Raw genomic sequence first — 14,157 nt, 5'->3', positions numbered from 1 at the left:
TCCAGTACATATTAGCTGCTGTATACTACAGAGAAAGTTATTTTCTTTAACGCCTTAACCACCTAGTACGTATAATTACGTCCATATTGGGTTGGTCCCGGCATGTAACTGAATCTGGGACCGGAACTCTTTAGACGAGGCGTTCACACCACGTTTAAAACTAAAGTAAAAGCTTCCCGGCTGCTCAGTGGGGCTGATCAGGACCAGCGGAGTGAAAATGCAGTGTCCCGATCAGCTGGGACACGAGCGGAGGTCCTCTTACCACCTTCCGGCGCATCCATTCGGCGATTGATTGCTCCAAGCACGAGATGCAGGCTTGAGCAATCGACAGTCGATAACACTGATCACTGCAAAGCTATGGCTTTGCAGTGATCAGTGTGTGCAGTGTTATAGCCCATGGAGAGTTTTCTCTCCCTTTTCTTCTCTCAGGTGGGGTCTCAGGAACATAGCGTTCACTGTTTCCCCATTTGCGATTGAGGGGGGCACAGGCATCGTGGATGTACTGTCAACCCCCTCTCGCCAACGGTCAGCGCTTGGGGTTGTACCTCTTGGGTCCGGGTCCCCCTACTTTCCCTGCTCATCTCGCTATTACAGCCCGGCATGATGCAAGGGTCTAAAGCTGACTGAAGACTTCATTAGGTAAGTTCTTCAGACCAAGGTGAGTATTTCTCCCCTTTCTTTCAGGTTGGTGCCTCTATTGTCAGGACTTCTCAACCTCTGGAGACCCCCCCCCCCCCTTGGAGCACACTCCTCTTTATTTCTTCTATGGGACTCCCTGCCCTATGTACTCTAGGTGAGGAGTTTTTTTTTTCCTTTTATTCAGTGGGTAGAATAATTGCAGTGGTGTAGGACTGTTCCCTGCCCTCTTTACTGGCGCTGCCTGTGTGCAGACTCTGGTACTTGTTTTACTGTGCGGTCTCCCCTCTCCTCCTGGTGCTGCCTGTTTACAGACGCCGGCACTTGTCTGTCTGTGCGGTCTCCCCTCTCTCCCGGCACTGCCTGTGTGCAGACGCCGGCACTCAGGGAGTGCGGACGTGCCTATCTCTGGCCAGCACTTCCCTTTTGCAGATGCCGGAGCGCGGGCCTCTTTAATCTCGCGCCGTGCTCCATAGCCTGCCTTCTCTCGCGGCTAGCGCCGGCCCTCCTGCTTCGGTCGCATCATGAATTAGGCGACCGGAGCGCAGGGCTCTCGCTCTGCAGGCGATGCTTTTCTTGACTCTGGGTATGATAATGGCCGCGGGCTTATTCCACCAATTAAGCTCCGCCCACGTGCGGCCGTCAGGATTTCCTCTCCTATTACAAGAGGGCCCGCGAAAATGCAGATTATCTGCCAATCAGCGCTGTGCAAGCATGGCAGCCCGCCCTAGGTCCAATGAGAGGGGTTCTAGCCTTAAATCTGGCCCCCTGCTTCTCATTGGTCCTGAACTCGTTCCCTCCTATCCCCTCAGCTGCAGAAGTTCTCCCTCAGCTGCTGCTTTTTGCTGGGGACACAGACGCCTGGTGAGATTGTTTCATCTTTTTTCCCTGCTATGTCCGTACCCAGGACTGTCCCTCTCTCTAGACAGGTACCTGGAGCCCTGGTCACTTATTATACTTGCAAGGGCTGTAATGCAAAAATGTCTGGTTCTGCTGAACCCACTTGTTCCGCCTGCACCACTGCACCCCCAAACCCTGTGGACTCTGCTATCCCTCCAGAATGGGTTTCTTCCCTCTCTATCTATCTCTAACCAGGGCCCAGAGGCTCTGTCTCACCCTTCAGGCCTTGTCTCGTTTTGGCTGGATGGTCAAGTCCAACCTCTCTCCCACCCAGTCCCTAATATTCTTGGGGCTCCAGTTCGACACGGCGTCTGTTCGGATTCGGCTTCCGCCTGACAAGCGGCTGACTCTTTTATCAGGGGTTCGGATACTTCGGAAACTCACCCCAGTTTCCCTTCGCTTTTGCATGGAAGTCCTGGGTCGGATGGTGGCGGCCATTGAGGCCATTTCATTCGCCCAGTTTCATTACCGTCCTCTTCAACTGGCGATTATATCCCAGTGGGACGGATCTCCATTGTCTCTCGATCGCAGGATCGTTCTTCCTCGAAGGTTTCGCCGGTCCCTTCGGTGGTGGCTTCATTTCCCCCTACTCCTTCAGGGGTTGCTCCTTCCTACCCCTCCACTGGCAAGTTGTCACAACGGATGCAAGTCTTTCCGGCTTGGGAGGGGTTTTCAGGGACCGGACGGTCCAGGGCCTTTGGTCCCCCCGGGAAGCCCTTCTCCCCATCAACATATTGGAACTGAGGGCGATCTTTTTTTGCCTGCTACATTGGGAGATCCTTCTTCAGGGCTGCCCTGTTCGTGTCCAGTCAGACAACTCCACTTCTGTGGTGTACATCAATCGCCAGGGCGGCACTCGCAGCTCAGCAGTGATGACAGAGGTCTCCAAAATTCTCCTCCGGACAGAACTCAGAGTTCCGGCTGTCTCAGCAATTCACATTCCGGGAGTAAACAACTGGGAAGCGGACTTTCTCAGCCGGTCCTCCGCTTACCCCGGCGAGTGGTCCCTTCATCCGGAGGTGTTTGCAGAGATCTGCAACCTCTGGGGCACTCCAGACGTGGACCTCTTCGCGTCCTGCCACAACCAGAAGGTTCCTCACTTTGTGTCGAAGTCCCGGGTCCCCTTGGCTCTAGCCGTGGATGACCTGGTGATCCCTTGGTCGGGCTTTGCCTTAACCTATCTGTTCCCTCCTCTCCTTCCCAGGGTCCTGAGGAAGCTCAAAGCAGTGGGCTTTCCTGCCATTCTCGTGGCTCCGGACTGGCCCCGGAGGCCGTGGTACGCCGATGTGGTCCAACTTTTGGACGACGTACCGCTGCGCCTTCCGCTTCGCCCAGACCTCCTCTCCAGACTTCCTTTCTCAAGGTCCACCCCAATTTACTGTCGCTGCATTTGACGGTGTGGCGGTTAAGACCGCGGTTCTAAAGGCCCGAGGTTTCTTTTCCCAGGTGATTCACACCATGTTCAAGGCACGCAAGCCCTCCTCTGCGAGGATTTACCACCGTACCTGGCGGTCTTCTTTTCGTTGGTGTGAATCTCAGTCTTTATCTCCAGTTGCGTTCTCCCTCCCCGACTCCTTTCCTTTTTGCAGTCAGGTCTGGAACAACGGTTAGCTCTCAGCTCCCTTAAGGGTCAGGTTTCGGCACTTTCCATTCTCTTTCAACGTCCTCTAGTGTCCAATTCTCATATTCGGACCTTCCTTCAGAGAGTGGCCCACGCTCCCCCTCCTTAATGGTCCCCTACTCCCCCTTGGGACTCGAACTTGGTCCTAAGTGCCCTACAGGGCGCTCCCTTTGAACATCTCAGGGATGTTTCTCTTCGTCTCCTTTCCTGGAAGGTGGCCTACCTTATTGCAATTTCCTCTGTTAGGAGGGTTTCATAGCTGGCAGCTCTCTCCTGCTGCTCTCCCTTCCTGGTTATCTACCAGGACAAAGTTGTTTTTCGTCCGGTTCCATCCTTCTTACCTCGGGTTATTTCCGCTTTTCACTTCAATGAGGACATCGTCCTCCCGTCCTATTGCCCGACTCCGTCTCATCCCAAGGAACGTTTGGTCCATAAGCTGGATGTGGTGCGGGCTGTCCGGACCTACCTCTCTGACTTCTTCCTTTCGTCAGTGGGAATTGGTGGCGCAAAAAATAACCCATCGTATGGATTTTTAGGTGCAAAATTGAAAGGGTTATGATTTTTAAAAAGGTGAGGAGGAAAAAACGGAAGTGCAAAAAACGGAAAAACCTGTGGTCCTTAAGGGGTTAATTTATTTTGTCTGACCACAGTGCTCTCTGCTGACACCTCTGTCCATGTCAGGAACTGTCCAGAGCAAGAGCAAATCCCCATAGCAAACCTCTCTTGCTCTGGAACAGTTCCTGACTTGGACAGAGGTGTCAGCAGAGAGCACTGTGGACAGACAGAAAAGAAATACAAAAAGAAAAGAACTTTCTTAGTAGTAAACAGCATCTGATAAGTACTGGAAGGATTAAGATTTTTAAATAGAAGTCATTTACTATCTGTTTACCTTTCTGGCATCAGTTGATTTAAAGTAAATTGTTTTCGGACAGAATACCCCTTTAATGGCCTACAGGAAACATTATACATTTCCCCTTAGAACAAAGCCAGATGGTTCAGCAGTATGTAAGCTGTTTGTCTTCGGAGAAGAGCTTTTCTTGTAAAACAGCTCCCTAAAGTAACAGGTTATTTGTTTATACAACGATCTAATGAGTATTGAATTGTCAAAGTAAAAGAAATACTCCATAAATTATTAGGCAAACCTAAAAAGCTTCAGCATTGAAAAATTTAATTTTTATTTTTTTTTAAGCTGTACCTGTGATTAGAACTGGCAGTATGTGCTTTGTTTTAGGGCAGATAAATAATATACAACGCATTCAGAAAGTTTTCGGACCCTTTCTCTTTTGTCACATTCCATTATGTTCTGGTCTTGTTCTAAAAAATTAAATAAAATCACATTTTCCTCCCCGTCAATCTGCATTACATACCCCATAATGAGAATGAGAAAACAGAATGCTAGAAACTTTTGCAAATCTATTAAAAAGGAAAAACCTAAATGTTTGCATGTACATAAGTATTCAGACCCTTTTCTATGACACTTGAATGTTAGCTCTGGCTCCTCCCATTTCTCTTGATCATCTCTGAGATGTTTCTACACCTTGGGGGAGTCACCTGCGGTCAATTCGGGTGAAGGGACATAAGGAAAGACACAGCCCTGTCTATATAAGATCTCACAGCTGATAATGTATATCAGGGCACAAAACCCAGCCCTAAAGAGGGGAAAACTGTAGAGATCAGAGAACATGCTGGCACTAGGACCTCTCGGAAATGTTCCATCTTATAGACGGCAATGCATTTCCGTGCGGACTCTGCAGGAAGTATAGACAAATCTATTCTTTCTGCACGGTCTGGAATCGGGATTTCTGTAGAAGAAACATCTGCTGCGGAAATTCCACTGTGTGCACAGTGCAGCAGAATCCCATTGATATCAATAGGATTCTGCTGTTGAAATTTCATCGTGTGAACATACCCTTTCTGATTTTTTTGGATTTGAAACAAAGATTTTAACTTTTTGGATCTCATTTCTAAGCTTCATGTCTGGAGGAAACCAGGACCTGCTCATCACCTGCCAATATTATCCTTGGCAGCATCATAATTTAAAGGGGTACTGCACTGCCCCAGCATCCGGAACGTTTAGCACCACCCCCCTCAATGCAAGTCTATGGGAGGGGGCGTGACAGATGTCACGCTCCCTCCCATAGACTTGCATTGAGGGGGCATGGCGTGATGTCACGAGGGGTGTGGCTGTGACATCACAACGCCCGCACCCAGTGTTCGGAACTAAATGTTCCAGACGCTGGGGCGGTGGAGTACCCCTTTTAAAGGCATTTTTCAGAAGCTAAGACAGGGAGATTGGTCAGGGGTGAGGGAAAGTTGAATGCAGAAAAGTACAGAGAGAGTCTTCATTAGAGATGAGCGAACTTACAGTAAATTCGATTCGTCACGAACTTTTCGGCTCGGCAGTTGATGACTTTACCTGCATAAATTAGTTCAGCCTTCAGGTGCTCCGATGGGCTAAAAAAGGTGGATACAGTCCTAGGAGACTCTTTCCTAGGACTGTATCCACCTTTTCCAGCCCACCGGAGCACCTGAAGGCTGAACTAATTTACGCAGGATAAGTCATCAACTGCCGAGCCGAGAAGTTCGCGACGAATCGAATTTACTGTAAGTTTGCTCATCTCTGGTCTCCATGAAAACCTGATCCAGAGTGCTCTAGACCTCAGACTGGGGGGGAAGGTTCACCTTCTAATAAGGGTTTGAAGGTTTTCTAAATACATTGTAGATGCAATAAAACACATTTACTTCCTCCTGCCTTTGTTGTAACAGAATTGTTAAATTTTTCACATTTTTAGAAGAGGAAGATTATGATAATGATCCTCGTCAGGTTTACACTGCATCTGAGACAGAAGAGGAGACAACTGGACCAAAGAAGGAGGTATGAGAATAACAGGAAAAGGAATGAGACTTTAAGCTGAGTTCACTCACGGTAAATATTTGGCTGCTTAACCAGCCTGTTAATCTGTGGAGCAGCGGCGAAATCTGCATGTGTTATATGTATGGTTAGAACAAAATGTAAAACTCCATACACATGTGGATTACGCATCTGAAACTCCCCAACATAATAGTGTATGAAACCAGACTTTATTTATTTTTTTTAAACATTTTATTAGATTTTCAAAAACAGCAATGCAGCTATTTAGGGAATCCTTTCTGTATGTGTATGTGTGTGTGTGTGTATATATATATATATATATATATATATATATATATATATATATATATATATATATACGCGCATGCATTTATATTGTTTTGTGATAGAGATTGTATAACTTCCTTCTACGCCCACCTTATTCGCCACATATGTTGTTATATATTTTTAGCAGTATAATATGGTGCATTCTTGTATTAACCCTTTCACCACCATAATGCTATATGTATCGACGGTCGTGAAGAGTTGTATGGTAAGGAGCTGAGCCAGCACCATACATGGCTGGTGCCGACTATATCTGCAGCTAACATCCCCCTTGGCTGCTAATGATTCAGCAATTTCACTGATGCCAGTCAATTACCAGATAAATGCCACCATCAGCCATGTAACATCAGTGTAGAGAGGCCTTGTGGACCCGGACATAGCATACATCGGGCCACCCTCTGACACTTGAGGTACTAGAATGTGTGTGTGTGTGTGTGTGTGTGTGTGTGTGTGTATATATATATATATATATATATATATATATATATATATATATATATATAATCATTTTAATATAAAAAAAAAATGGAGATTGAGAAACAAAATCACAAAGTGCTGCGAAATATTCTGGAGCTGTATTAACCCCTTAACGAAAATGGACGTAAATGTAAGTCATGGTGACGTGGTTCTTAGCGCACCATGACGTACATTTACGCACCGCCATGATCGCAAGCACCGGAGCGGTGCTCGCGTCATGCCCGGCAGCTCCCGGCTGCTACCAGCAGCCAGGGACCAGCCGATAATGGCGGACATCCGCGATCACACAGAGAGCGGTACAAAAGCATATAACATGGCTATCATTATAATCATATTGACCCACAGAATAATGAAAACATGTCATTTTTACCGGAAAGTATACAGCGTGGAAACAAAATCTTCCAAAATTTGCTAAATTGTGGTTTTCTTTTCAATTTTCCCACATAAATAATATTTATTTGGTTGCGCCGTACATTTTATGGTAAAATAAGTCATGTACCGTATGTTTCGCCATATAAGACGCTACGGCATATAAGACGCATCCAATTTTGAATCTAGAAAAAAGATTCTGAACCAAATACTGTAGTAAAATATTTTATATCCGTATAGTTCCCCCACATTAGGTTGGCAGTATAGTTCCCCCACAATGGTAGGCAGCTCCCCCCCCCCCCCACAATGGTTGGCAGTATAGTTCCCCCACAGTGGTTGGCAGTATAGTTCCCCCACAATAGTTGGCAGTATAGTTCCCCCAAAATGGTAGGCAGCTCCCCCCCACAATAGTTGGCAGTATAGTTCCCCCACAATGGTAGGCAGCTCCCCCCCACAGACATACAGCTTCCAGCCATATACAGTGTACGGCTGGAGGCTGTATGTCTGTGTGCTGCCCCCACAGTGTTCCGGTCACCGCTCCCCTGGCCCGGTGTCACAATCTACTGCTATGGCCTATGGACCATAGCAGTAGGTGCCGGGACCGGAGGAGCGGTGACTGGAACACTGAAGATTACGCGCCGCCGGTCACTCACCAGGCCCTGGCCGGCGCGCGTCTTCCTCCTGCGCCTCTATGGTTGTACGCAGGGGACGTCACTGAGGTCCCGTGCGTACAACCATAGAGAGGCGGAGGATCGCCTGAAGATCGCAGGAGGACGACGCGCGGTGGGTGGGGAATGGTTAGTGACGTTAGTAAAGATTTTTCGGGACACAGGGATGTCCGGCATAGGAAAACCTATGATTATCTGCCCAGGCCGGCTCCTGTGTGCGGCTGCAGGCGGGGGCCGGCCAGAGCAGGTAAAAACAAATTCATGTATACTAAAAACCAGGGTGCCTCCAGCTGTTGTGAAGCTACAACTACCAGCATGCCCGGACATCCTTTGCCAGTCCGGGCATGCTGGGAGTTGTAGTTTCACAACAGCTGGAGGCACCCTGGTTTTTAGTATACAGTTATTAGTAATTCACCTGCCAGAACTGTATGTTCCAGGCATAGGACAATAAACAGACGGTGTGAGGTGAAAAATTCACCGGCGGTCATGAGGCTGCTGCGGGCGGGGCGCAGGTAGTCAGCGCTGTACCGCACCGCCGCAGCCTCTACTTACCGCTGACTTCCCGCTCTCGCCCGCAGCAGCCTCGGGCGTATATTCGCCGTATAAGACGCACCAACTTCCGTGCGTCTTATCCGTGCGTCTTATACAGCGAAAAATACGGTATTTAAAAAGTACAATTGGTGACGCAAAAAACAAGCCCTCACATGGGTCTGTGGATGGAAATTTAAGAGAGTTATGATTTTTAGAAGGCGAGGAGGAAAAAAACGAAAATGCAAAAATAAAATTGGTCTGGTCCTTAAGGGGTTAATATTTCGTTATTTTGATTAGAAAATGGAAAGAAAAAGTTTTATACTACGTTTACACAAACTTTTATTCTAACTCGCAGAAGAAAAGTCGTAGGCGAAAGAACCGCAAGAAACGAACACGTAGAAGAGTGACTGCAGCACCACCACCCGCCGTTGTGGTCGATGATGTAAATGAGGCAGCAGAGGCGGACTCCGCCACCGGAGGGAAAGTGGAAATAGAATACGTGACAGAGGAGCCAGACATATATGACCCGAACTTCATTTTCTTCAAAAGGATCTTTCAAGCATTTAAGGTCATTTTACTAGAAAAGTTCTGTCTCTACTGAGGACTGTTGAAATGATTGGTCCAAGAGCTGCCAGTATGTAGATTGTGTGTTGCGCTGTAGTTTCTTCACCTCACGCAGTTGTGTATGTATATATTTTATTATTATTTTTTTTTAATCCACAGTTGACGGATGATGTAAAGAAAGAAAAGGAAAAAGAGCCTGAAAAAGTGGAAAAAGTGGAACCGGCTGCCCCCAGGAAGAGGTTTGAGGAGGAAATGATGGACAGTGACAGCGACAGTGATGCTGAGGTTGGCATATAACAGAAAGTATATTCGTACAGTGTAGGAACGCTGGCATACTGTTCTGCCAATGTATACTGTAAATGTGGGCTTAGTTTAGATGTGAACATAGCCTAATAGAAGCATTATTATGTGAGATTAAACTGTATGTAAAGACATTGGGGGGGGAGATTTATCAAAACCTGTGCAGAGGAAGAGTGGTGCAGTTGCCCATAGCAACCAATCAGATTGCTTCTTTCATTTTCCACAGGCCTCTAAAGAGGCCTGTGGAAAATGAAAGAAGCAATCTGATTGGTTGCTATGGGCAACTGCTTCTTTCATTTTCCACAGGCCTCTAAAGAGGCCTGTGGAAAATGAAAGAAGCAATCTGATTGGTTGCTATGGGCAACTGCACCACTCTTCCTCTGCACAGGTTTTGATAAATCTCCCCCATTGACACCAAGACATCAGTTCATTTGAATTTAAAAATACCAGCATGCATCTGAGCCCCAATGTTTTTTATTTTTATTTTATTTTTTTAATTATTTATACTCCTTTGCTATTCTATTCAGGCATGCCACTATAGAGACTTGCACCATATTTGCATGCCAGGCCCTTTGCATGTAGTTTGTAATAATGTATTAGAGGGTTATCCAGGATTAGAAACATAGCTGTTATCTTCCAAAAAAACATTCCACTCTTGTCCTCGTTTTTTGGGGTATTGTAGCTCCATCCCTTTTTGAAGTGAATAGAGATGAGTTGTAATACTTATAACATCCTGAGGATAGGAAGAGTGCTGTTTTTGGAAGAAGGCAGCTATGTTTTCTAATCCTGGATAACCCCTTAAGGACCAAGCCCATTTTCACCTTAAAGCGGTACTCCGCCACTAAACATCTTATCCCCTATCCAAAGGATAGGGGATAAGATGTCAGATCAACGGGGTCCCACTGCTGGTGACCCACGGGATCTCCGCTGCGGCACTGCGCTATCATTACAGCACAGAGAGAGTTCGCTCTGTGCGTAATGACGGGCGATACAGGGGCCGGAGCATCGTAACGTCACGGCTCCACCCTTCGTGACGTCACGGCTCGCCCCCTCAATACAAGTCTATGGGAGGGGGCGTGGTGGTCGTCACGCCCCCTGCCATAGACTTGCATTAAGGGGCGGGTCGTGATGTCACGGGGGTGGAGCCATGACGTCACGCTGCTCCGTCCCCTGTATCGCCCGTCATTACGCACAGAGCGAACTCGCTCTGTGCAGTAATGATAGCGGGGTGCTGCAGCGGAGATCCCGGGGGTCACCAACAGCGGGACCATGGCGAGCTGACCTCTTATCCCCTATCCTTTGGATGGGGCATAAGATGTTTAGGGGCGGACAGGGGTGTGGAAATAAAAAAAAAAACTACTTGTCCAAGGGACTAAAGCGGAACACAATCTACTTGTCCCTCAAGAAAATCCACTTGTCCTGGTAGATAAAATAATTCCAACCAAAATAGTACGATTTCCCCCCCCCCCCCCCACTAGACCACCAGGGATGGATATCCGATCCCTTTAGACACTGCTGTCAACTTAGACAGCGGTGATCTAATGGTTTAATAGCGGCCATGGCGATCGCAGCATGCCAGGCTATTAGCGGCGGGAGAGCTGTAGCTAGCGCCCCCCCCCCCCCGTCTGACCCCCATAACTCTAATTCTATATACAGGGATGTATGAGGGTAATCTTATGTGCCATGATCTGTCGTTTTTATTGGAACCATTTATCAGAACTTTTATTAGGAAAGGGGCTTATTCACATATATACGCACTTCTTAAAATATTTTAATCACTATTTTTCAGTCTTCATAGGGACTTATATATGGAGTCTTTTGATTGGAAAACACTGAACGCCGCTGTGTTACTGGGGGGGGGGGGGGTGTTCTGCTTCTCCAGTTTGTGTGCTGCATTTTATTTACTCTAATTTGTGTCATTACGTTGCATTTAGTTACTAGATAACTACAACACCCAGCATGCCCTGATACAGCCTATGGTTCTGTGGGTGTTGCAGCATGTTGCACTGTATAGTAGTACAGTTAAGGTTATTGTGTAACATGCTGGGAGTTGTAGTTTTGGTTTGTGTCAGCTGCAGAACCATAGGCTGTGTCAAGGAATACTGGGAATTGCAGTTAGTAACTACAACACCCAGCATGCCCTGATGCAGCCTATGGCTCTGCAGCTGACCCGAACCAAAACTACAACTCCCAGCATGTTACACTTAGTTCTACAGTTTAGGTTACGGTGGAACATGCTGTAAGTTGTAGTTTTGGTTCGGGGGTGTTTGCGTGCATCCGTGGGGCTCTTGGTCAGCGGGTGAGTATGAAGGGGTGGATTCTGGGGGTTCAATTTACTGCGGTTGACCAGAAGCCACTAAAAATAAATATTAGATAGCACAACTGGCAGCAGCACTTGTCAGTCCGCCCCTGTACAAAACATACATGCATACACATATTATACATACACATATACATACACCGGCCACTGCCCCCTATATCATACATTACATACATACATCATACATAGACACATCACACATACACCTGCCCCCCCACATCATACATTACATACACACATCACACATATACCATACACACATCATATATACACATACACCATACATGTACACCATACATATGCACACATCACACATACACCCGCTGCTGCCCCCCCCCCACATCATACATTACATACACACATCATATATACACACATCACACATACACCATACACACATCATATATACACACATCACACATACACCATACACACATCATATATACACATACACTCACACCATACATGTACACCATACATATGCACACTTCATACATAAACCTGCCGCTGCCCCCCCCCCCCCACATCATACATTACATACACCATACACACATCATACATACACATAGGCTGCTGCCCCCTATATCATACATTACATACACACACATCACACATAGACACATCATACATACACATTACATACACTGGGCTGCTGCCCCCTATATCATACATTACATACACACATCACACATAGATACATCATACAGACAACATACACACATATATACACGATACATACACCATACATATGCACACATCATACATACACCTGCCGCTGCCCCCCCCCCCCCCAATCATACATTACATACATACATATACATACATGCCGGTGTGAGGTGAAATCCCCAGCCTGTGCAGTGCAGTGCAGTATGTCTCCTCACACACGTCCTCTCCCCTCCCCCCGCTCTGTGTTCTCCCCCGTGAAAACTTGAAACCTCCCTGTGATAAGCGAGGTCCTGTGTAGACAGAGCAGGGGAGGAGAGGGGCTGTGTACATTCTCATTCTCCCCCTGTTGTCTTGTATTCAGAGCTGCGCTCTCCATCCTCCGGGAGGGGGGATGAGGGGCTTAATCATCTCCTGCAGACCGTCCTCGGGCTCTGCCCTCGCTCCTCCCCGCTCTAGCTTCGGCAAACTTCGGAGAGTGGAGGGGAGGAGCGGTGAGGTGAGATCCCCTCACACCGGCTGGGGGGCGCTCTGAGCAGCGGCCCCCGGCTACTGAAATCAGCTGGGGGCTGCTGTGAGGTTAGATGGGTTCGGAAATCTCCCCTCACACCGCCGTCCCCTCCATATACCCTGAGCGCCGGTGTGAGGTGCAGACTTGCATCAGCTCCTGCACCTCACACTGGCATTAATGAAAAATAAGGGGGAAGTCGGTCTGTCCCTGCTTGCCCGATACAGGGATAAATCTATAAACAATTCAATTGCCCGGCGCCCAAAACTACTTGTCCCTGGCGTCGGTCGATAGGATTTCCACATCCCTGGGCGGAGTACCCCTTTGAGGACCAGAGCGTTTTTTGCACATCTGACCACTGTCTTTTTAATCACTAATAACTCTGGGATGCTTTTACTTATGAATTTGATTCTAAGATTTTTTTTTCGTGACATATTCTACTGTGGGAAATTTTCGCCGATACTTGCATGATTTCTTGCTAAAAACTTCCAAAATGTCATGAAAAATTTTTAAAATTTTGCATTTTTCTAACTTTGAAGCTCTCTGCTTGTAAGGAAAATAGACATTCCAAATAAATTATATATTGATTCACATATACAATATGTCTACTTTGCATCATAAAGTTGGCATGTTTTTACTTTTTGAAGACATTAGATGGGCTTCAAAGTTTAGCAGCAATTGTCCAATTTTTCACGAAAATACTTAAAATCTGAATTTTTCAGGGACCAATTTAGTTGTGAAGTAAATTTGAGGGTCTTTATGGTAGAAATCACCCATAAATGACCCCATTATGAAAACTGCACCTCTCAAAGTATTCAAAATGACATTCAGAAAGTTTATTAACCCTTTAGGTGTTTCAGAGGAATAGCAGCAAGTGGAGGAGAAAATTCAAACTCTTAATTTTTTTACACTAACATGTTTTTTGTTTGTTTGTTTTTCTCATTTTTACAAGGGATAAATGGAGAAAATGCCCCCCAAAGTTTGTAACCTTATTCTATTTTGAGTAAGAATATACTTCATGTGGATGTAAAAAGCTGGTGTCACCCCAAATTTTTCATTTTCACAAGGATTAATAGGAGAAAATGTCCCCTGAAATTTGTAACCCCATTTCTCTTGAGTAAGGAAATACCCCATTTGTGGATGTAAAGTGCTCCGTGGGTGCTCTAAAGGACTCAGAAGGGAAAGAGCGCCATTGGAATTTTGAAGAGCGAATTTTGCTGAAATGGTTTTTGGGGGGGCATGTCACATTTAGGAAGCCCCCATGTGGCACACTATTTGGGAAACTACACCCCCTCAAGGAACGTAACAAGGGGTTCAGTGAGCCTTTACACCCCACAGGTGTTTGACGAATTCGACTTGAAAATTAAAAATAAGATTTTTTTTTCACTAAAATGCTGGTGTTAC

At 46.6% G+C, this 14,157-nt stretch overlaps 2 protein-coding genes across 2 annotated transcripts in view; one reads left to right on the top strand and one right to left on the bottom strand.

Annotated features, from left to right (window-relative positions):
- LOC130277090 (C-factor-like) overlaps positions 1-14,157 on the bottom strand; it is a 123,158-nt gene that overhangs the window by 75,000 nt on the left and 34,001 nt on the right. The gene's annotated exons all lie outside the window — the stretch shown is intronic.
- Positions 1-14,157, top strand: part of SF3B2 (splicing factor 3b subunit 2) — a 40,670-nt gene that overhangs the window by 11,437 nt on the left and 15,076 nt on the right. Inside the window, exons 8-10 of the mRNA XM_056527384.1 lie at positions 5,950-6,032; positions 8,754-8,966; positions 9,122-9,247. Of these exons, the coding sequence (XP_056383359.1) occupies positions 5,950-6,032; positions 8,754-8,966; positions 9,122-9,247 (422 nt within the window). The remainder of the gene's footprint in view (positions 1-5,949; positions 6,033-8,753; positions 8,967-9,121; positions 9,248-14,157) is intronic.

This window comes from Hyla sarda, chromosome 6, assembly GCF_029499605.1.
Source record: "Hyla sarda isolate aHylSar1 chromosome 6, aHylSar1.hap1, whole genome shotgun sequence".
Lineage (NCBI taxonomy): Eukaryota > Metazoa > Chordata > Amphibia > Anura > Hylidae > Hyla > Hyla sarda.
This window is presented reverse-complemented; position numbering and strand designations above follow the sequence as displayed.